Consider the following 24,916-nt stretch of genomic DNA (forward strand, 5'->3'; position numbering starts at 1 on the left):
CGCTGGGTGACCTTGGGCCAGTCACACTCTCTCAGCCTAACCTACCTCACAGGGTTATAGTGAGGATAAAATGGAAGAGAGGAGAATGATATAAGCCACTTAGGATCTCCATTGGGGAGAAAGGCGGGATACAAACGCAATCTTCAGTATGTGCAAACTCCTTGTATTTCAGAAGCACAATTAATTCTTCTCTAAGAGACAATAGGCATTAACATTGGAGGCTGGAAGGAGGAGAGATATGCACATGGATGTCAAAGCACCCAGAAACAACAGGCAGCACAAGCGTATTCTTGATCAAGGTCTATCCATACCTAAACAAATTCAAATAAGTGTGGTTTCATGAGGATAGTCCAGTAGCGTAGTAAAACATATTGTATTCGCAAAAATCCTGAACACAATAGCCAGCTCACAGGATGCACTTTTAGCCTTAGAGGATTTGGAACACAGACTTTGCTTTCTTTGCTAGGATGGGTTTAGGATGTGGAAGCCACTGATACAATTTTTTTACATTGTAAGCCACCTTGAGTTCCTCATGGTATCAAAGCAGCTATTAAACGTTTTAAATAAGTATTTTTTTTAAAAAAAAAAAATTACAGCATGACTATAGTACAGATTTACCCTGACCTGGATGGCCCAGGCTAGCCTGATCTCATCAGATCTCAGAAGCTAAGCAGGGTCAGCCCTGGTTAGTATTTGGAAGGGAGACCACCAAGGAATACCAGGGTTACTGTGGAGAGGAAGGCACTGGCAAACCACCTCTTGCCATGAAAACCCCAAAAGGGGTCACCATAAGTCGGCTGCAACTTGAAGGCACTTTACACACACACACACACCACAGAGTACAAATTCAGCTGAATATTCCACCGAAGTAGCCATGTTAAAGCTGTTGCACAAAAACAGCGAAGGCATTGTGGCACCATAAAGGCTGACAAATTTATTGTGGCATAAGCTTTTTTAAACCAGAAGCCACTTTGATAAAGACATAAAGTGTTAAAGTTAGTGTGTGTGGGTATATATGTATGTGGGAGGAGATTTTTGCGTCTATGATTGACAGTGACATCCTAAGCAGAGATAAACTCTTCTAAGTCCATTACACTCAATGCACTTAGAAAGGTGTAATTCTGCCTAGGATATCACTGTCAATATCGTTTAAAGTTAACTGTTGCTTTAATTTATTTCTTTTGCTGTTATTATTCTGAACTGCTTTGAGAACCATTATTGCTGAAAAAATATAGTTAATAAATAAAACAAATATCAACCAACGTTACCGCTCTGTCAATCAAGTCCTAAGCAGAGTTACGGTCTTCTGAATCTATTGAAGCCAATAGGCTTAGAATGGTGTAACTCTGTTTAGGATTGCATTTGTGTAACTTTCAAAATGGGCTGTGGCTGATGAAAGTCTTATGCCACAATAAATTTAATAGATTTGTTAGTCTTCAAGGTGCCATGAGGTTCTTGGTTGATAATGTCACTGGCACATACATACACATGGAGACAGATGTGTGTATGTATAAAACCAGAATAATGTAATGTAATACCATAAATATCAGATCGCACTCTTTGTACCAGATGACTACCTGGCCACTCGTCCACATCAACTGGAATCCCTACTGCTATAGATGCCTACCAAAAGACACTTTTTTACTATTCCTTAGTCTCCCTGGTTTTGAGTACAAAATGAAGAACATTATGTATTCTATGTTAAATAGCCTTGAGCCAAGGGCATTGCAAAAATAGGTACACAAAGCAACACTGCATGAAGCTTATACATGCTTCCCTGCTGTACATAGCAATCACTGTAGTTTCATGCTATCTACCTCTTACAATGGACAAGAGGGGTTTGGACAGGGTATCTCTGATATTAGAAAAGATCTGCACATTGTATAGCCCAATACTGCACATATTTACTAAGAAATGCATAGACTAGATTGAGTACATTGCAATATACTCAGTGGCATGTATTGGTTAGTTCATTTTTGATCCTAAGCAGAGTTACATTCTTCTAAATCCATTGAAATCCATCTTCTCATCTTTATGACTGCAAATGTGTGGCTGGCAGGCAAGAAGAACTTTCTCATGCAGCTTTGCACATGCTCAGAGTCTCATTTAAACTGTTCTGCTGTTCATGCCAGCCTGCCAGATGTGCAGCACCAGCATGCCAGCATAATATTTACTCAGACCACATATTTTCCAGCATTCTGTTACTGCATAGCAATATTTGATAGTGGCCGCGAGACCCACTGCCAATGTGTTGTAGTGGTTGGACTAGGATCTGGGAGACCCAGGTTCAAATACCCACTGTGCCATGGAAACTTGCTGGGAGACTTTGGGCCAGTCACACACTCTCAGCCTAACCTACCTCACAGGGTTGTAGTGAGGATAAAATGGAAGATAATTATGTAAGCTGCTTTGGGTCCCCATTCGAGATAAGTTAATTTAAAAAAAGCTATATGAGATACTGGACATGTACAATTTTGCGCAGATATGTTCTTGCCTAACAGTGTCATGTTTCAATTGGGCCTAAATTTAATTTTGCATAGCATGATTACTAGCCCTGTAAGACTGGCAAGTCCCCCAGCCTCCCTTCCTACAATCTTTCAAAGCATTTAAACCTAGGGCTTCTGTCCTCACTTCCCACAAACCCTCACCCCTCCTTCCTTACAGAAAAGCTTCTCCTTCACATACATTTTAATTTTCTTCAGCTCCATGACCTTCCTCCTAAGGGCTTTTGCCCTCATCCTTTACTTTCTTCAGCCTCATGGGTAAATTTCCAGGCCCAGCCTTGTTCCCCAACCTCTGTCATTTCCTCGACGCCAGAGACCTGGGTCAGAGGTGCTACCATCGCTCCTTGAAGCCCCACATACAAGTCTAAAGTAAATCTCCTCAACCTCATGGCTGGGACTCATAACCTCCTCCAACCCACTCCTTAGCCACATGAAGTTTCCTTGTACTGAGTCAGGCCATTGGTCTATATAGGTCAGTGTTGTCTACTTTGATTGGAATCAGCTTTCCAAGGTCTTTCACATCACCTATGACCTGATACTTTTCATTGGAGATGCCAGGGGTTGAACCTGGGATTCTCTGCATCTAAAGCAGATGTGTTATTTATTTAGATATATGTATCCCACCTATTCACCCAATGGATACTCAGACCAGCCCACAACACCGTTTTTCTCACCTCCATTTTATTCCCATAACAGCAACACTGGGAGGTAGATTAGTTTGAGAGAGAGTGACAGGCCCACAGCATGGCAGGGTGATGGATTCAAATCTAGGTCGCCTAGATCCCAGTCCAACACGTGAACCATTATAGTTGCTGGTTCTGCCACTGACCCACAGGCGTATGAAAGGTTGTGTGTCCTCGGCCCTTGTTCCTAGACATAGAGGCTGGCTGCCATTACTGAGAGGTTCACTGCACATGCACATAACTACTCTTCTTATCCCTCTGTATTTCCCACAAGACAGAGCATTGAAAAGCAGATTGAGCTGTGGTTCCCTGCTAGTGTTTCTGCAACCTGTAGTGGGATTCTCTTCAGCCAGCGTCAGAGGATAGGACTCACAATAATGGGCTTAAATTGTGGGTGGAAAGGTACCGGCTGGATATTAGGGGGGGAATCTTTTTTACAGTAAGTGTTGCTCAACAGTGGAATCATGTACCTAAGGAGGTGGTGAGCTCCCCCTCACTGGCAGTCTTTAAGCAGAGGCTGGACAAACACTTGTCAGGCTGATCCTGCACTGAGCAGGGGGTTGGACTAGGTGGCCCCTTCCAACTCTATGATTCTGTGATCCCTCCAGTCCCTGACTTGAAACGTGGAAGGGCTAAGACCTATTTATAAATCATAGTATTCCAATTGACTAGTGACCACACTTACTTTACATTAGAGAAAGTCACCCTATGGCTTAAGGTGCTCTATAGTGGTTCTTAGGATGAGTCTCGACAGTTAAAATCGGAGGCTAGAGCATCTTGAGGCCCTGACCTGGATGGCCCAGGCTAGCCTGATCTCATCAGAGCTCAGAAGCTAAGCAGGGTCAGCCCTGGTTAGTATTTGGATGGGAGACCACCAAGGAATACCAGGGTTGCTGTGCAGAAAAAGGCACTGGCAACCCACCTCTGTTAGTCTCTTGCCATGAAAACCCCAAAAGGGGGTCGCCATAAGTTGGCTGCGACCTGATGGCACTTTACAGTCTGATTTTTGTGGCTTCAGTGGAACAAATGTTTACCATTTAAAAGAATTCAGAATCTAAAACGATTCCTGTGGTGCTCTCTACCTTATAGTGAAGGAGCGGAGTGATGGGGAAACGATGGCTGGATTGTTTGCTCTCGAAGGAGGCTAGGTAAATGATTTGTGGTAATATCTCGGCCGACTGGGATGGGATGAAACGTAAAGTTTTGCTTGCTGCGATGGCATCTAAAACCCCACAAGTCTGTAGTTTGAGGCCGTTTGTGCATGGGGGGGGTTTGCCTTGGATTTTCCGCTCTCTAGAGGCACATTTTCCCCATCCGAATCCTCAAAACTCTGCATGGGGGCTTATTGTTGAGTTTGGAGAATTTGGGTGGGGAAAATGTGCCTCTAGAGAGCGGCAAAACCTCTCCTGCATAACGGGCCTCAGGCAGGGGCTAAACCCTGGAGAGCTGTGAGGGTTCAAGAGCGTCCCCGCCCCCTGCCCAGCCCCTTAGCGCAGGCTCTGGCGCCGTTGGCCGAGCGCAGAGAGCCGGCCGCGAATGAGCTTTTCCCGCGCTCATCGTCCCATGTCTCCTTGTGCTCTCTCTCTCTCTCTCTCTCTCTCTCTCTCTCTTTCTCCCCAGTTGTTTATGGAGCTGCGGTCCGGGTCCGGCACCTCGTCCCTGCGCGCCCGGCGCTCCCCGGGCGATGCCGCCGCCGGCGGCGGCCCTGAGAGGACGTGGTCTGCTCGGCAGAGGCTGACCTGGGAGGAGGGAGCGGAGCCTGTCCCCCGCCGGCCGGACCCCTTACTATGGCCGTGTCCTGCTACGCGCTCAACAGCCTAGGGATGAGGAAGAGGGGCGAGGAAGAGGAGGAGAAGCGCGGCGGCGGCGGCGGCGGCGGCAGGAGCAAGACGCCTCCCCTGGCGCGCAGGCAGGGGCTGCCCGGGCCGGGCCGGGGGAGCGAGCGGCACAGCAGCTACTGCCCGCTGCCCAGGCGCAGCGTCGGCTCCAGCAGCAGCAGCGGCAGCAGCCCCAGCAGCAGCAGCAGCAGCAGCGCCGCCGCCGTCGGACCGGCTTTCCTTTTCCCATCGGCGGAGCAGCCCGAGCCGGTGGCGGCGCCCGGGGCTCCTCGGCGGCCGAGCGGCGGCAGCCCCGGCTGGGCGAGGGGCTCGGGGCCGGGGCTGCAGGCGAGCCGCCCGGCCCGGCCCCCCTCGCCTGCCTCGCCGCGGATCCTCCGGCGGGAGCTGCAGAACGTGCAAGTGACTCAGAAAGTGGGGCTCTTCGAGGCGCACATCCAGGCGCAGAGCTCCGCCGCCGCGCTCCTCCTGAAAAGCCCCCGTCCGGGCAGGAGGAGGTCGCCTTCGCCCAGCCCGCTGCTTGTCGGCATCCCAGCCCAGGGGACCAGGACGCAGGAGCAGGCGGGAAAGGCGAAGGGACCAAGGAGCTCTTGGCCCCCGTTGGAGACCAGGGAGAGGACATTGGAGCAGGGTGCTGGGGCCAGTCTGGCAGGCGCTGCTGACAAGGCACAGAAGGGCAGCTGCCCGCTTGGTGCGCCTGGCACCGCGGAGATGGAAAATGGGCTCTCCAGCGCGCACCGCCCAGAGGACCTGGGGATGGGCGGCAGGCTCTCCAGAGCGCAGGGTTCAAAAGAGGCAGGGGTGGGGAGCAAATCGTCCCAGGCGCCCCGTTCAAGTGAGACAGAAGAGGGTGCCCTTTCAAAGAGGCATTGCTGGGATGAGATGGAGGATGCAAAGGGAGTATCCAGGGTGCAGGATTTGGGAGAGGCGAGGAGGCTGGGGTCTAGCGCCAGGCAGGATGTGGAGAAGGAGAGACGATCCCCTGAGGGGCAGGATTCCAAAGTGCTGGATAGGGCAAGTGGGTGCCAGGGGTCAGGAGGGACCAGCGGTGGGAGGCAGCCGAGAGAAGGCGATGGGAGGTGTTCGGAGGGGCTGGATGGGGCAAGCAGGTCCTCAGAAGCCCAGCAGGGGAGGAGCAGCTTTGGCAGAGGGCAGGGCTCAGAGGCTAGGGAGCTGCCCTTTGGAGAGCAGCTCTTGGAGGCAAGCAACCCACCTGGTCCTGCCAGGACTGAAAAGAAGGAGGGCCACGGCAGCGGCTGCCTGTTGGTCTTGGCACACTCTGTGAAGGAGCCATCTTCCGAACTTATGGCCGAAGTCACCGGAAATGACCCGCAAGGGAAGCATCTGGGAGAGCAGCTGCCGCCACCACCTGCAGAAGCAGGAGGGCAACAGGGGAAATCCCCAGGAGAAGGGGAGAGCTGGTGTGGAGGAGGCAGCAGCGGCATCCCTGCTGTCATTGTCACTGACCTGGGCACTCAGGAGGAGGGAGAGGCGGGGGAGAGCCCCCCACAAAATATGCCCATCAGGAAACTATCTTCTTCCTCTGCTTCTTCCACTGGCTTTTCCTCATCCTGGGAGGAGTCGGAGGAGGACATTTCCAGTGATCCAGAGCGGTCCTTGGATCAGAGCCCAGCCTTTCTGCAGACCCTGGATAAGCCACGAGTGGTAAGTTTCGAACAAAGCGGGTCTTGGACAATAACGGGGTGGCACCTGGCAGGTTTCTCAGTGGGTTGCTGAAACTTTCATCCCCCTCCCACCCTTAGGTTGGAAATTCTCTTAATGGAAAACATTTTCTGCTTAATACTGGTTCTGTGTTGCTGCTCAGCACCAAGACTTTTTATAAGTAATATGTTAACTTTATTTATTTATTTATTTATTTCTCCTGTGTTCTGGCTTGTTCAGCTAAGCTTTGTCCTGTTAGCAGGGAAAGGTTCAATTTTTACACGAATGGGGTCTTTTTAGCTGAGTTTGTTCTATCTGTCATACAGAGCTAGGTGAGGAGGGTCTGAAACCTATTAGGAAGGAATGTGGAATGGGTGGTTGAGCACATCTCATTTTGAGGGTGACTCCTGAGAGGACCATGTGATTGTCTCTGTAGGTGCCATTCTTTCCCACTGCAATGGGGCTTCTTGCTAAGAGCATAGAAGCCTTGAAATCCATCACACAGCAGGACGGTGTACATGGTTCCCCTTTCTCATTTTTATTCTCACAACAAGCCTGTGAGAAAGACTGATAACATCAACATCTGAAGAAGTGAGCTGTGGCTCACGAAAGCTCATACCCTGCCAGAAATTTTGTTCGCCTTTAAAGTGCTGCTGGACTTTTGCTATTTTCTACTGATAACATCAAGTTACCCAATGAGGATTCGAACCTGGCTTCTAGTCCAGCGTTAGTCACCACACCACCCTGGCACACAATCTGGGCTGATTTAATGAAGGATATGTAATTCATTCATCTGAATCTTTTCCATTTTGAAATCTGTATGTTTTGTGAATGGGCATGCTCACTAACCAGTCAGTTGCAAACCAATTGTTATAGCAACCAGAGCCTTTGTACAATCTGCATGCAAAATCTAAAATCTGTAGACATGTAGCTCGCACATATTGCGGACTGCTTAGAGATAGATTTCTGTGTTTCTCTTTCAGTACATTCTTAAGGATACTAAGCGAGTTAACTAACTTGAAGGTTAAGGCTGCAATCCTGTATACATTTATTTGGCTGTACATCTCATGAAACCAGATGGATATTACTTTTTGAATAAAGACTCTTATCCGGCTGTAAGTTTTCAGAACTTATAATAAAAAGGCTGGTAGTCACTGTACAACACAATGTTCGTCAAACAGATAGAAAGGTAAAGTGTCCATGCAACTGGGTTAACAGAGACAAAGATATTCATAATTTGGTAAATGAACACAGTGGAGGGCTCAAAAGTTATTTCCTGTCGTACTAGTCCAAAACCACGATGGCTAGCTGTGTTAGTCTGTCTGTAGCAGTAGAAAAAAGCAAGAGTCCAGTTGCACCTTCACGACTAACAAAATTTCTGGCAGGGTATGAGCTTTTGTGAGTCACAGCTCCCTTCTTCAGATACAGCTAGAATGTGAGTCCATCTATCCTTAAGTAGAGAAGAGTGAATTAGGACACCCAATGGCAATAGCATGTAAATGTCAAAAGCAAGTAAATGACATTAGCAGGTGTGATTGGGTTAGGTGTGATATGCAGAGGAGTAGTAAGCATGGAGAAATCAGCATTGGTAATGAGACAGGAATCCCAGGTCCCTATTCAGTCCAGGAGAATGCATTGTCTTGAGCTTCATTATTAGTTGTAATTCATCAGTCACTTTCTAATCTCCCTTTGAAATCCCTTTGTAAGAGAACTGCTACTCTTAAATCAGCAACTGAATGTCCTGCAAGGTTAAAACCGAACCACAGTCCACATAATACCTTTATTAGGACCAGCTATAATGACGCAAAAGAGTGCGGAAGCTTTTGAGTTCCCCAGAGCTCTTCCTCAGGTTGAATACCTGGGCAAGTAATTATACATTAGTGCATTTGACGCAAGGTTGCACCTTTTTTGTGTCATTATAGCAGGTCCTAAGGGCAGGTGGGGGAAATGGCTACTGCAGGGACAGTTCCAACAAAAATGGCTGCCATGTGCATGGGAAAATCCTATTTTTCCCATCCACACAGCAGCCATCCATGCTTTGCTGCAGTTTGCTCCAAAACATTGGAGCAAAGCAAGTTTGAGAAAGAGTGGAGAAAAAAACCAGGCAAGTGACAGGAGGTGTACAAATGCACCGCAATTCAGTGGGTAAGCAGGGAAAAACCCATTTCCCAGCATCACTGAACCTGGGGCAAATCACCCATGTGGAAGTGGCCTCAGTTTGTAGAGCTTCTAAGTGTACCGTTATAAATGTTTGTTTGTTAGATTTAATGTAAACCACTAACGTTTTATTAATGAACTGATACAGATTAAATGAACATTTTAAATCACTGCTTTTAATGGACTGATTTTAACAGTGTTAATTGGACCAGTTTGGACTGTCCGATTCCATGTGAACCCTGTCACATAGTGACTGCAGCTGTTGTCTGCCAATGCAGACATGGGAAAGAGGGGGGAAATGCATTGTTTGAATCCTCTGTAATGGTTTCTAAATTCCTGTGGTCCAAACAGGTGTTCAGCTGTGCTCACAGCCCAGTTCCACATGGATTTCCCCCATAAGTCATTTCATGGTAGGAAGAATGGTTGTGTGAATTCCAAGGGACTAGTTAAGGCAATGAAAGTTTCAGCTGTTACATTCATTCTGGATAACTAGGAAAAACCTTTTCTAATTTCTTTCATCTTAAAGAACAGCCCCCCACATACTGGCTGCCACTCTGGTCTGTTTCATTGCTGAGACCTCTTCAGCTGTTATTAATCAGGAATGCTTCATGGTTTTATTCTCAAATGAAAGCCAAAGTTATTGCCAGGTCCTCTCCCTGTCTGAATTGACTGACTTGACTTCTGTCTTACTGATAATATGATTTTAAGAGCAGTTTTATACAGACTTTTAAACAAGTATTGTGTTCAGTTTTGGGCTCTATGATTTAAGAAGCTGGAACATGTCCAGAGGAGGGCAACAAAGATGGTGAGGGTTCTGAGACCAAGTCCTATGAGGAAAGGTTAAAGGAGCTGGGTATGTTTAGCCTGGAGAAGAGACGACTGAGAGGTGATATGATAACCATCTTCAAGTACTTGAAGGGCTGTCATATAGAGGCTGGTGCCGAGTTGTTTTCTGTTGCCCCAGAGGGTCGGACCTGAACCAACAGGTTGAAATTAAATCAAAAGAGTTTCCGTCTAGACATTAGGAAGAACTTTCTGACAGAGCAGTTCCTTAATGGAACAGGATTCCTCGGGCGGTGGTGGGCTTTCCTTCCCTGGAGGTTTTGAAGCAGAGGCTAGATGGCCATCTGTCAGCAATGCTGATTCTGTGACTTTAGACAGATCATGAGAGGGAGGGCAGGAAGGTTTGTATCAGCGTTGGGCTCTTGTGGCCCTTTCTGGCATGCCCAGGGTAGTGCTGATCACCACTTTGAGGTCAGGAAGCAATTTCCCTCCAGGCCAGATTAGCCAGGGATCCTAGAGGGTTTCTTTTGCCATCTTCTGGGGTCACTGGGGGTGTGGGGAGGAGGTAGTTGTGAATTTCCTGTATTGTGCAGGGGAGGTTGGACTAGATGACCCTGGTGGTCCCTTCCAACTCTATGATTCTAAGTATCTCCCAAGGAGAAAATAAAGCTTTTCACACAAATTTCTGATCAGATTTAATCTCTGTTCTCAAATGTGTCCTCTAGTCCTCCACGTTATTGACCAATAACCTTTAAGCTAACATATCCTTTTAGACCAGAGTTGTCCAAACTGTGGTTTTCAAGTCACATGTAGCTTCTTCAGCTAAATTTCCAGAGTTAATCCCACTCATGGGAGGCTGTGCCTTACTGTCAGCCCTTGGCCCACAGAACCAGAAATCACCACAAAGTCATATAGAGTCCAAACAGATGGCTTTTACTGATCAAATAGGCATACAGTGTAAACGAATAAAATGACAGCTATGAAAGGTTCACTAGCTGGGAGATATTATAAGGCAGGAAAGGCGGGAGATTACACGCAGGAATACAGTTTCCCAGGAGCTGAGTTCCCAGGCTTAGGCATGCGACCTTGGGGGGCAGACAATACAGCACAGAGACAGAGGCAATAACGAAACCGAGATAGCAGCCTGACATTCTGCTCCCCTCAAGGCCCCCTCCCAGTTCGCAAGGGGGCTGGCCTGTCCGGGTAAGCAATGTGAAAGGCGTCGACGAGGTCGGGGGCGGAGACATCCCGTGCGCGCACCCATTCGTCATAGGCAGGGGGGAAATGTTTCCAACGAACTAGATATTGGAGAGTGCCATGGTGAATACGGGAGTCAAGGATCTTGGAGACTTCGAAGTGTTCTTCCCCCCCCACCATGATGGGTTGCGCAGGCGGTGGGTCCGGATGCCACCATGGAGAAGCAACATGGGGTTTGAGGAGGCTTATGTGGAAAACAGGATGCACACGCCTCAAGGATTTGGGGAGAGCCAGTTCCACTGTGACAGGGTTTATGACCCGAGTAATGGGGAAAGGGCCAATGAATTTGGCGCTGAGTTTATGGCACGGTTGGGTGGAACGGAGGTTTTTGGTGGAAAGGTAAACCAAAGCACCCACTTGCAGATCACCCCCGGGGGAGCGATGTTTGTCAGCTTGCGCTTTGTATTTACGTTTGGCCCGGTCGAGGTTGCTAACGAGCCAGGGCCAAGTGGTACGGAGGGCGTGTGCCCAGGAGGCAATGTCGGGGTTCTCCTCCCCCTCTACATCATCTGTAGGAACGATGGGACTGAAATCTTGTCCATACACAGCAAAAAACGGGCTAAAACCTGTGGATTGATGCATGGCATTATTGTAGGCATATTCTGCTAAAGGTAACAGTTCCACCCAGTTATCCTGGTGGTAGTTAACATAACAACGCAAATAACATTCAAGTACAGCATTGACACGTTCAGTTTGACCATCAGTTTGAGGATGGTATGCACTAGACAATCCCTGTTCCACCCCCACCAACTTGAGGAAAGCTTTCCAAAACTTAGAAACGAAACCACTTCCGCGGTCACAAATTATTTTACGCGGAAACGAATGTAAACGAAATATATGCGTCACGAAGAGGCGGGCCAGTTTCTGGGCAGAGGGGATCCCTGCACATGGAATCAAATGTATTTGCTTAGAAAATAAATCAGTAACAACCCACAACACAGTTTTACCCCCACTGAGAGGGAGATCAGTCATGAAGTCCATAGCAATCACTTCCCAAGGTCTGCTGGGCGTTTCAAGAGGTTGTAGCAGTCCCGGGGGTTTGCCCTGCGATCGTTTCGCAGCGGCACAAACGGGACAGCTGCGGATGAAGGAGTCAATGTCGGAACGCATTCCCCCCCACCAGAACTGTCTGCGCAATAAGTGAAGGGTCTTCAGAAACCCAAAGTGCCCAGCTGTTTTGGCTCCATGAGCTAAATGTAAAACGTCCTTCCGGAGAGCTTTGGGTACATACAATTTTGAGTCTTTGTACCAGGACCCCCCTTGTTCCAAAACACCAGGAGGTAGGGTATGAGCGGAACGTTCTAAAAGGCACTGGTCCCGAAGGACAGTTAAAAAGGATTCGGAGATGGGGAGTTTGGAGGGAGCCCCCCCGTCGGTCCTGGAGATCTGAGAAATAGTTATAGGGTTAGTGCTTACGTGCGGCGGCGCGCAGACTGTAGGCGGCTGAGCGGTCGGAGGGGTAGGAGGGGCGGGAACTCCGGTCTGTTGCGGTGGCGGCTGGGCAGCCGGTTGGGCTGGCGGAGCTTGCGAGTTAGGGAAGGTGTGTTGATGCTGGGATCGGGTTTGCACAGCCAGCATAGGTAGGGCCCCACGTTGCATAGGGGTGAACAGAAAGTTGGTGGGTCTTTCGAGTTTTACCGGATATTGTGGTAAACGGGAGAGGGCATCCGCGAGAACGTTCTGCTTCCCAGGGACGTGCTTCAGGGTGAAACGGAACTGAGCAAAGAACTCCGCCCACCGTTGTTGTTTCGCCGATAGCTTATGGGACCCCGTGAGGGCAGCTAGATTTTTGTGATCGGTCCAAACTTCAAAGGGTACTTTAGACCCTTCCAAGAATTGCCGCCATAAAGTCAGTGCATGATGAACTGCAGAGGCTTCTTTCTCCCAGATGGGCCAGTTTAATTGAGCGTGCGCAAATTTTTTTGAAAAGTAAGCGCAAGGGTGAAGAAGACCGTCCGGTCCTTGCTGGAGGAGAGCCCCTCCCATGGCTACATCGGAAGCATCGACTTGCACAATGAACATTTGATTTGGGTCTGGGTGCCGTAGCACCGGCTCCGAAGTGAAGAGGCGTTTGAGGGCCAGAAAGGCGGCTTGGCATTGCTCAGTCCATAGGATTTTTGCGGAGGGCAAGGCAGCCGAGCTTACTTTTCCTTTAGTTTTCAGCAGGTCCGTAATGGGTAGAGCCACTTGGGCGAAGTTAGGGATGAATCCCCGATAGAAGTTTGCAAATCCCAGAAATTGCTGTACTTGCTTACGGTTGGTGGGGGGAGTCCAATCGAGGACGGCTTGGACTTTGGCGGGGTCCATGCGAAGACCTTGGTGGGAGATGATGTATCCCAAAAACGTGAGTTTGCTTTGGTGAAATTCACATTTAGCTAGTTTAGCGAACAGTTGATGGTTACGCAGGCGTTGTAGAACTTCCCTGACCAGAGTCACATGCTCGTTCATAGTTTTCGAATAAATGAGAATGTCATCTAAGTAGACCACCACCCCACGATATAGAAGGTCATGTAGGATTTCATTGATGAGTTGCATGAAGACCCCCGGGGCCCCTTTTAATCCGAACGGCATTACAAGGAATTCATACATTCCGAAACAGCTAGAGAAGGCAGTGAGGTGTTCATCTCCTTCGCGGATACGGACTCGGTAGTAGGCTTCCACCAAGTCTAATTTAGAGAACACACGGCCTTCCTGTAATTGTCCCAAAATATCCGATATTAATGGGATAGGATAGGCGTTGGTCTGGGTAACCGCATTGAGCTTTCTGAAGTCAATGCACAGGCGAAGGTCGCCCTCTTTTTTCCGGACGAAAAACGCGGGGGCCGAGTTTGGGGCATTCGAAGGGCGAATGAATCCTCTGGCGAGGTTTTTGTCCAAAAAGTCCCGGAGGACAGTGCGCTCGGAAGCGCTCATAGGGTAAATCTTACTTTTGGTTAATGTGCAGTCCTTTACTACTTCAATCGCACAGTCCAAGGCCCGGTGGGGGGGTAAGGCATCACATTCCCTAAGGTCGAAGACATCCTCAAAGTCCCGGTATACAGCGGGTAGAGCCGGCGGTACTGGGGCAGTAGAGGTTAACGCTGGAACGGGCGGAAATGGCAGAGCAAAGTTTTGCCGATGCTGGTCGCAGGTGGGACTAGCGAAAGAAATAGTGTTTGTTTCCCAATCAATACTGGGACTATGTCCTTTAATCCAGTTAATTCCCAAGACCACTTCAAATCGGATAGGGGCTATAGTGAAGTCTATTTGTTCCCAGTGGGAACCAATTCCCATTGCCACCCCTATGGTGCGATGATCAACTGGACCCCCCTGGAATTGGCTCCCGTCCATTTGAGCAAATTGGACGGGGGCGGGTAAAGCCTCTGAGTCGGCTCTGAGTGCAGCAAACGTGGCTTCGCTTATGAGAGTGCGACAGCAACCGGAGTCAATTAGTGCTTTGACGGGGATTTGTGGACCTCCGTTAAGTTGTTGTAAAACTGCATCTACGTAGACGGTGGAGTCCACTTCTTTGATTTTGGTAGGAGCATTCGGTTTGATAGGAAGATCCTGAGAGGTCTGTGGAGATGCTCCATTCACCACAGACCGGAGCCGTTTTTTGACAAGACGAGGGGAGATTCCAGGTTTAAGGCTGGAGAAATCCAAGGGTTTTCCTCATCCGAAGAGGGAAAGCTGTCCCCCAATGGGGCACTTGTAATCCGAGACCCGGCGGGGTCGTTGGAAGCAGGCAGGGAGGCTGGGTCCCCGGCATGGAGCGCAGAGGGTGTGGGCCTTCCCGGAGCTGCGCTGCGGGTGGCCGCGGTGCCTCTGCGTGGTGGACGACCTCGGGCGCGGGTTGTCGTGCTGGGACGAAATAATTCCTGGCGGCGTGGGCAAACGGCTGCAAAGTGGCCCATTTCTCCGCATGTAAGACAGGCACCCCTCTGAAATCGGGCTTCACGTTCCTGGAGCGGACGTGGGGGATTTCGTGGGACGAGCAGTGGTGCCTTGGGTTGAGGCTTTTGGGTGCCCTTCTCCTTGTGCTTTTGACGAACGAGAGAAATAAAGCGGCGGCGGCTTTCCACTTCCTCGGCTAATAGGATCCAGCCTTCGAGGGTATCGGGATCGCCCCGCATGTAAGACCAGTTCAGAATGTCAGGATGCAAGGCTTCCCTGAAATGATGGATTAGGGTGGTCTCGGGCCAACCTACAATTTTACTTGCCAGTCGCTGAAATTCATCGGCAAATTCCCGAACTGTAGCAGAGCCTTGTTTTAATTGTAAGAGTTCCGTTTTGGCTCTTTCTCCCAGGAAGGGGTCCTCAAACCTCCTTCTCAGGGCAGTCATGAAGTTGTTGAGGGAACGAATCGCACGAGAGCGGGTGTCAAACTGGAGGACCATCCAGTCAGCCGCTTTGCCTGTTAGGAGGGAAGCTACGTACCGCACCCGGCTATCTTCCGTGGGGAAAAGTTGACCTTGTTCTCGCATATAACTGTCCACTTGATGCAAGAAACAAGGCAAAGTCTCAAGAGATCCGTCATACGTAGTCCTCAATTTGAGTTGCTTCCAAGGGCCGGGCGTGGGCTGACCCGGATGCACGGGTGGTCCGGGCGGAGGAGCAACAGGAGCTCCAGGAGGCAAGGGTAGAGCAGGCACATTAGCAGGTGGTTGCACGGGTGGTCCGGGCGGAGGAGCAACAGGAGCTCCAGGAGGTAAGGGTGGAGCAGGCACATTAGCGGGTGGTTGTACGGGTACCCCCTGGCCCGGTATCGGAACGGGCTGTCTCTGAGCTATCAGGGTTTGTTGTAATTGCCTGTTCTCGTGAAGCATAAGTTCCATTACTTCTTGGAGTTGATCAACACGGTCGGAGAGCTCCCGATTCTGGGCTCGTAAAAGATGAACCTCCTCACTTGGGCCCCCAGTAAGATGAGGCTTACTGGTTCGGAAGCTCGTGGCCCATTGAGAGCTATCCCCATATAAATCCTCGTCTTCAGACTCATCTGAGTCTCGACGTCGGTCAGCCAAACGGCGTGCGCGTTGGGTCGCACGCGACGGGACAAACGCCGGGGAAAATGTTAGACCTGATAGTCCCAGTACATAGTCCTTGGGGCGCGTGTCCACGTTCGTCTGATTCCTTGCTGCAGCCGCCCTGGCTGCTTCCGCCGCCTCTCTCTCTCTTGCGACCCTAGCCGCTTCGGCGGCTTGCTGATCCGCAAGAACTTTGGCGTTCTCAAGTCTTAGGGCAGCCTCTGCCGTAATGCGCGGCAAAAGTTCTGTCTCGAGGAGCAAGAGTATGGGGTCAGGTTCCCCGCCCAGCAGAGGTTGTACTCGAACCGCCAGTGCGGATGCCTCGGCTCCAAACGTCGGGGTCAAAACTTGAGCCAAGGTGGCTACCGGGGTGTCCTTTGTACATTCCACAAGGAGAAGAGCGGTGCTAATAGCGACTCGCTTGGCCTCAGCCTGGCAGCTGGCCGCATCCGGGATCAGGGAAAAACCCTCCGGCGGGGCTCCCGCCATGGTAGAAAGAGTTTGTCGAGAAATAAGATTATCCAAAAGTCCAGTTAATATTTGTAAATCCTCAGTCGCCAACCGGGCATCGTCCAGTAATTGATCCAAGTCCTGAAGATCTAAACGAGCATCAGTATCCTCCGATGTTAACATCCAGAGACGTCCTGTAAGAGATTGCCACTGCGCGTGTACCAGTCCCCTCAAGCGGCAAACCTCTCGGTTCGTCCGGAAAAGTTCAGCGATTAAGTCCTGTAACAGAGTAGGGTCCTCTGAGAAGGGCTCCAGGGTAGTAGATCACCTGGAGAGCTGCACAGCTCCCATCCAAGTTGCAGGCGAACCCCCCTGGGCTCCAGCCTGGCTAGGAGAACGGTGAAGATGGATAGCTGTCATAATGTCAGCCCTTGGCCCACAGAACCAGAAATCACCACAAAGTCATATAGAGTCCAAACAGATGGCTTTTACTGATCAAATAGGCATACAGTGTAAACGAATAAAATGACAGCTATGAAAGGTTCACTAGCTGGGAGATATTATAAGGCAGGAAAGGCGGGAGATTACACGCAGGAATACAGTTTCCCAGGAGCTGAGTTCCCAGGCTTAGGCATGCGACCTTGGGGGGCAGACAATACAGCACAGAGACAGAGGCAATAACGAAACCGAGATAGCAGCCTGACACTTACGTCAAACTGGCACATGGAAACCAAAAGTTTCTTTGACTGTTTTAAAGCAACGCATTAACCACTAAACCAGAAGGCTGTGTGAAGAAGTATCCATCTCTCCAATGATCAGTCAGGACCAGTCTTCTGATTAGAAAGAGGTCAGAAGTTTGTTTGTTCCAGGTTTTGGTGAAATCTTTGTATCTCAGCCAATGGTCATTCGATGTTGTCTATAAGAACTTTATTTAAAGTCGTTCTAGTTACTCTTGAACAGATTAAATAAACCAAAATCACAATTATGCAGAAAACACTAGCATATGTAAATAGGATTAGGTAAAAAGCATACACCATCCCTTCTACCTAGCCTGCATTTAAAAGTAAAATGCAGTTTCTAAAATTTGTATCAAACCTTTTTAGAAAAGAAAAGAGGTAGTCTTGTGCCAACCCAGGTTTGAGGTATTCTGGGGTATTTTGGGGTCTGGCTATCTTACATAGACACATGAGCCTCACATGATGTTCTTAAACCATCTAATTTGTTTTCCTAAAGGCATGATGTTAGATATTGCTGCACATTCCAGAGCATAATTGTTGCAAACTTTGTTCCATTTGCTGTGGAATTTATTCTTGATATAAAGCCATTGATTCATTATTCCATTGATTCATAAGTTATCCTCAAGTTATTCTCAAGGCTGAAGCTGTAGGTTTGCTGGAACAGTGAAAAAGCATGTTTGCAGATTTATACCGGAACCTAAAAGCAAACTCTCAGGCCTACTGCATCAAAACATCCTAAACAATGATTTAAAGTTAAAATCTGCAACACGATTCACATGCCAGTTCCCACAGCATTGAGGTGTCGTCCCCCCCAAGTGATCAGTCATTTTCTTCTTGTAAGGCTGCTTTTTTGCACTCTATCTTCTCTTGACACCTAGCTCCCACCTGCAGACTGAAGAAAGATCCTTGTGTCACTTATGAACACATTCCCCCCTTTAAAAAAATGTATAAGATTGGGGGGGCATGTGTAAAGGTTGTGCATGTCTTGGGGTTTCTCAGACTTCTGAAGATGGTTGTATGTGGCTTGGAAGGTCTCGAATGTCATGTGGAGCCACTGTTGGCTTGATTACTTACATGGCTGCACGCAGTTTTTGTAGTGGAGCTAATAACAGTTCCATGGGGTAATTTGAGGATGCAGAAATGCTGGGTGGGGACGGCTGAAGCCACTTTTTTCCTGCACTTCAAGGTTGCAAGCAGCAAAGGGCTAGTACAGGGGTGTCAAACACAAGGCCCGGGTGCTGGATCCTACCCCTTGAGAGCTCTAATCTGGAGAACTGGGTTTGATTCCTCACTCCTCCACATGAAGCCTGCTGGGTAACCTTGGGCTAGTCACAGTTCTCTCAGAGCTTTCTTAGCCCATGCAGAGGCAGGCAGTGGCAAACCACCTCTAAATGTCTCGTGTTAAAAAACCCTACAGGGTTGCCATATGTCACCTGTGACTTGAGGGCGCACACACGCAGAGTGCCAATATAATATATATCATATTTGTAGAAAATAGGCAAGAGTCAGTGCTGATTTGTACTCGGGAGAAACTGTTGACCTTAGTCAAATGCAACACTGGTAAAGTACACAATATTTTCTAGACCATCACTCCAGATTAAAGGGTAAAGCCTGATGCACATGTGCAGGAGAATGTTGTGGAGGTAGGATGGATGTGTCATTTCAGGCTGCAGGGGGAGGGTCCTGGATTTGCAGAGAGTTCAAAGGAACATTCAAAGCCAGAATTCACCCACTACAATCTGAAGTGGTATAGTTCATTCAGCCCTCTCAGGCTGTGCCACCTCATTCTCACCTTCATTTCTTGCATATGTGAACCATGCCTATAATGGACTCATGCCTATATATAGTGGCATAAGATCTTAGTGGTCTGCTTTCTCAGAATCACGCAATGGGACTTGAGTCCATTAGTGCTCAGTCCAACATAAACAAGTTAATTTTTATGCCGCTATAAAATTTTTAGTTGTGTTTGCGATGACAGTATAACCCCTCGTTAATCGCTTAGTTTGGCTCCTGTTGTTCGGGAAATGGCTGATTTGGTACCTACAGGAGTTTCAGATTTTGACTGATCACTGAATCTGCATGAAATATGCTCTATCCATATTTAGAGGACATTCATTTGTTCTTCCTTTTGTTTGTCCCATGCTGTGATAACTCCAGCAATGCTCGATAGTGTAACAACCATTGTGTGTAGGGAATTCTACGCTACATAGTTATCATAGGGTTCATCTCTCTTCTTTTTGCAGATTATGAGTGCTTCAACCAGATTGTAAGCAAATGGCTGACCACCTAATCTTATTTCTTTCAGACAGAAAACAAAGACAAATGCTGTACAGGCAGCATTTCACTAGTTGTGATGACAACAACAGAAAACAAGACTAGCTGTTTATCAAGGCTAGAGTTGGATCTCTGGCCATATTCTAGGTAGGGCAGATGGTCTGGGCACCATGACATTCTTGCCTTTTAGAGGGCAGAAAAGCTGTAATGATCACAGCAGCCTTCGTATATGGTCTGAATAGAGAGTGTGTGTGTGTCAGGTTTGCTCTGGGAAGGCCAGCAGACTTGCAAAGTTACTTTCTTTGTTCAAAGAAAGATGTTTATTCTTGGATTGATGGTCTTTATACTGTCAATGGGATCCTAGTCTTGCCTCTCTGGCCTTACCTAGAATTACCTCTAGCTTCTTCTTTCTTGTTAGGCCAAAAAGTAAAAGTAATTTTTTCCATGGGAACCCAAACTCTGCTCCTGCCCATCATTATTAGGAACAAATATATGATGCTTGAAGGGCTCTTGTGTATATGCGTACACATGTGTAATCAAACATTTCAGTGGGCCTGTTTGTATCATTATCAGAATGCACATGCATACAAAATGCTTGCTCGCCTATTATGACTACTTTCTTAAAATTTATTTTCTGGAAGCATGTTATGTTTGGGATTGAATGCATGCAAACTACATGCAAGCTTATCTGACAATATATGACAAAGCTGACTTTGAGTATGTATTGATGGCAGTCGGGAACATACTTACAACACAAACTGAATGGAGATTGAAAAGAGATCTGGGATTCCTGTCTCATTATCAGTGCTAATTTCTCCATGCCTACTACCTCTCTGCATATCACACCTAATCCAATCACACCTGCTAATGTCATTTACTTGCTTTTGGCATTTACATTGCCATTGGGTGTCCTAATTCACTCTTCTCTACTTAAGGATAGATGGACTCACATTCTAGCTGTATCTGAAGAAGTGAATTGTGACTCATGAAAGCTCATACCCTGCCAGAAAATTTCTTGGTCTTGAAGGTGCTACTGGACTCTTGCTCTTTTCCACAACACAAACTGTTAAAGAGCAACCCAGATCTAGTCCACTGATCTCATCTAGCCTTGAGCTGCCCAAGTTGACCTGCATCTCACAAAGGGTAGCCATGTTAGTCTGTCACTAGCAGTAGAAAAGAGCAAGAGTCCAGTAGCACCTTAAAGACTAACAAAATTTCTGGCAGGGTATGAGCTTTCATGAGCCACAGTTCACTTCTTCAGTTTTATCTGAAGAAGTGAGCTGTGGCTCACGAAAGCGCATACCCTGTCAGAAATTTTGTTAGTCTTTAAGGTGCTACTGGACTCTTGCTCTTTTCTACTGCATCTTACAAAGTCAGTAACCCAGGTCCAGCTTTTGTGGGAGTTGTCTTATAGTAAGGCCACTCCTGGACAACAAATTGTGAGTCCGGTCTCCAGGGATGAGCTGGATTCTAGGCACTTGAATGGTTTTAGATACTTGCTTTAGTCTTTGATTAAATGTGCGCCTCTTGATCTTGCAAGGCTGCAGACATGGCTACTTGAACAGCAGTGGCAAAGCAGCACTTTCTTTCTTTCTTTGGATGTTAAAAGATAAATGCTTTCCTATGTAAAAAGCCACTCGTGTGCTACGATGAGAGTACAACGTCTCCAAAGCATATGTATGTGTGTGTGTGTGGGGGGGGGGTTGGTGGAAAAGACAGGCCCTTTGCTTCCATCCCTGGCACAAGCCCTGCAGCTCAAAGAGGCTCACTGCTTACTGGTCTAACAGTTGCTTCGGGGATGGCTGCTTCAAGGTGGGAGCCCCACAGAACCCAGAAGCCCCACCAGGCAACAGCTTTGCCCACTTTCTTTAAACATATGGCAGGTGCCATAATGGGGAGTGTTGCTCCGAAGAGTCTCGGGTGACATGTTAAAGATTGAGCCACCAAGCGACTATTGCTGATCTAAAGATACACTGCAATTCACAATATAAGGCAACTATGTCTCAGTAAAAAGTTGGTGTGAGGCTGACTTTTTGAAAATCTGATTTATGATAGACATCAAGGGCCCATTAATGTGGTCCTTATATGGTTTTAGCAGCCAGAATGGGCAACTGTCCAGTGTACAAGTGGCGACCTTTTATTACTATTAATGTTTATCATTTCTTATGTAATTTACAGTGAACAAAATATATTGCAATTATTTATTTATAACCCACTTTCCCCCTCCAACGGGAACTCAAAACCACTTACAACATTGTTCTCCACTCCTCCGTTTTATTCTCACAACCACTACTCTGTGAGGTAGTGTTAGTCTGAGCGAACCCATCTGGCCCAAAGAGCTTCTGTGGCAGAATAGAGATTTATACGTGAGTCTCCAATACTAGCTGCTACACTATACATCTCATTTATCTTTGCAATAACCTTGTAAGATTGTTTGGGCTGTGGACCTAACTACATGCTAGGTTTTTATTCAGGACTGCATGATTGAGTGTGTTTTGCTAGTTCTGCACTAGGAACTTAATCCCAGGCATGTACGAGTACAATTCAGATTCGGAACACAGCCTGCAGGGGTAGGAGGCTCAGCCTCCCCCACTGTTTTCCTGAACTGAAGGGCTCCAGGGGGCACAGTTAGCCCCTTGGGGGCATCATATATACCCATGCAGTGCACTAAGATTTCCCCAGTGGAGTAAATAGTACCTTCAGGGCCATTTCTGATCAGGAAAATGACATTAAGGGGGAAGACTTAAGCCCCCTACCATTGATGTAGTCCCAATCCATATTGGGCCTCCACATGCCCGGAATTAAGTTTCCAGTATGAAACCCGCAGCACATATTGTGCAGATCTGGGGGAAATGTTGCATGTAGTTAAGTCCTGAGAAGTGCATCAGTTTCATGGGTATTTGGATTGGTCCTAATAAAAGGTACACAAGGCTGCACAACTGGTTTTTGGATTTTTTTTGGTGATACGTATGACTAAGATGCTGTTATTTTTGTTGGAAATTTTTCTTTCTTTGTATATTATATTGGGAATTGCTATCTTCATATATTTTTTCATCAGTGTTATGGCCTTGGAATTTACCTGTTAATAATTTATGGAGTGGTTGCTAGTGTGGCAGCCAGATTCTAGGCATGCACACTTCAAGTATTATGCAGTAGGGGTTGGGCAATGGTTCAGATTCATAGCAATGAAGATAATAAATAGTACAGCTATGATGGCAGTGTAAGCTGGGCTTTATGTGTCCTTACTGTTCCAGTGTGTTAGAATTTTAGGCTCACTCAGGACAGGCAGATTTAGAGGAAGCCATGTTGGTCTGCAGTGGAACAGTTCGAGTCCAATAACACTTTAGAGCCAAACGACAGGCAGAAAGAAATTATTTTTCACACACTGTCTAATAACTAAATATTAACTGAATTAATTACTGCCCAAGTTGTGGTGATGCCGATTGCTTAAATGACTTTGGAAAAGAATTAGAGAGATGTACTGAAACCTATCAATCACTGTTTGCTGTAATGGAAACTATATTTGGAGGCAGTACACTTCCATGTATTAGATATCCTGGGACAAACTGAGGATGTTCATTAACTCAATGCTGTTCTTGTCAACTTCTGAATCATCTGTCTGGCCAGTGCTGGAGTCAGATTGCTGGACTAGATGGACCTAAGCAGGGTTACTTGCACCCTTCTGAGTCTATTAAAGTTAGTGAATTTAAAAGGGTATAACTTTGCTTAGGATTGCACTCATAGTCTGATTCAGGAAGGCACTTCCTACATTCTTATCCCACACAGCATGGAATCTGCAGAATGTAGTGTCCTCCTGAGAATCCCAGCTCTCATTTTATAAACAAAGCTCATTTCTTTTTCAGATGGCTGTTGCGTTTGATAATGTGTTGCCCACACGGCTGGCTTGCACCGTGGAGAAAGCTCCTTCTGCCTGTTACAATGCTGGCTGTTTCTGCTAAATGCACAACACTGGTGGGCATTTGTGGTTCCCCCCCCCCAATATTTGTTGACTTAAAAATGTACACATGTGTACATTTTTTAAAATGAAGTTCCTATTTCTTTTGCATACCCAGCCTCACTAACCTCTCTTCTTTGCCTGCTTCCACCTTCAGGTGAAAGCAACCACACCTCGATTAATTTAAATAAACTCAGTGACATGAAGAAAATTTACATATCTAGCATTTCCTGAGTGCATAATTTGGATTATTTGACATCAAGCAAGTTCAACACTGATTATAAATATTATAATAATTTTTAAAAAGGGAAACTTTCCCCATGCCTGTTCAGCTGTTCGCTGTGGCTTTTTGTAGAGGTAAAAATGCTGGTATTCTTTCCCAGAAGTGTGATCTATGCCATGCTAAGAATGAGAAGAGCTACACATAGCTAGACTGCTGAGAATGTTATTCTTGTTTCTGCTGTAAAGTAGCTTTACTGAGTGCAGGCTGCTTGAGCTGAGGCGCAGAGTGGTAAGCTGCAGTACTGCAGTCCAAGCTCTGCTCACTACCTGAGTTCAATCCTGACAGAAGTTGGTTTCAGGTAGCCGGCTCAAGGTTGCCTCAGCCTTCCATCCTTCCGAGGTCGGTAAAATGAGTACCCAGCTTGCTGGAGGTAAAGCGAAGATGACTGGGGGAAAGCACTGGCAAACCTCCCCGTAAACAAAGTCTCCCTAGTAAACGTTGGGATGTGATGTCACCCCATGGGTCAGGAATGACCCGGTGCTTGCACAGGGGATCTTTACCTTTACCTTAAAATAACTCTCTTCTACCCCTTGAGTTCCATATTGTGCTCATACTTTGCATTGCTGTTCTCTATTGGAGATGAGGTGACTGTATTACCTTGTAGTGAGAGAAATTCACTTGCTTGTGAATTTCACAACATTTCTGATTCTGAACAGACAGCTTTGTGTGCTGCGGTTCAAGCCTAAAAGCCGAACACAAAGTTTTGCTGCAAAAGAGCTTGTCAAGTTGTGCTGTAAAGGTACAGATGCGTTCTTAAGAATCACACCTTTCTAATTTTAAGTAAAGGGATATAATTCATGTGTTTGTGAGAAGATCCACATATTGCAAGATTCCAGCAATACCTCCAGAATTTGCAGAACACTAAGACAGAGTCTTCCCTGTATCTTCAAACACAAAAGTGATTTGTGACAGTATATTAGTCTCTCTAGAAACAATGCAAGAAGTTGTTCTGCGTAAGACTCAGTAAATGATGTGCCATATTGCTTAACTAAAAGCAGGCAGGACATATCCAGAAAGCACACAATGAACTTAAAAAACAGGAACAAAAAATGACAGGCAACGTGTTCTGAGGCATTTAATCTTGGAGCATATATCTTCACTCCCAGTTGTTCTTTGTCTTGTCAATGGATAAAATTATGTAGATTCTCTCCTCGAGCTTTGTTCGAAATGCTTGATTTTTGGAGTATACTGCTTGATTTTTGGAGTATACCGCTGCCTTTGCTTAATTTTTTTGCATTGTATATGTCTGCTGTTTTCTAGTTACAGGCTTTGTGCAATTACTGCCAAAATCAGCTTGTGGCCTTAAAGAGAAGATGTTGGTCTTTTTTTTGAA

The 24,916-nt window shown here is 47.2% G+C and overlaps 1 protein-coding gene across 1 annotated transcript in view; it reads left to right on the plus strand.

The window, feature by feature from the left end:
* The first annotated feature begins 4,974 nt into the window (after positions 1-4,974).
* ITPKB (inositol-trisphosphate 3-kinase B) overlaps positions 4,975-24,916 on the plus strand; it is a 94,210-nt gene continuing 74,268 nt past the window's right edge. Inside the window, exon 1 of the mRNA XM_056852855.1 lies at positions 4,975-6,687. Coding sequence (XP_056708833.1) covers positions 4,975-6,687 — 1,713 coding nt within the window. The remainder of the gene's footprint in view (positions 6,688-24,916) is intronic.

Source organism: Euleptes europaea, chromosome 7, assembly GCF_029931775.1.
Source record: "Euleptes europaea isolate rEulEur1 chromosome 7, rEulEur1.hap1, whole genome shotgun sequence".
NCBI lineage: Eukaryota > Metazoa > Chordata > Lepidosauria > Squamata > Sphaerodactylidae > Euleptes > Euleptes europaea.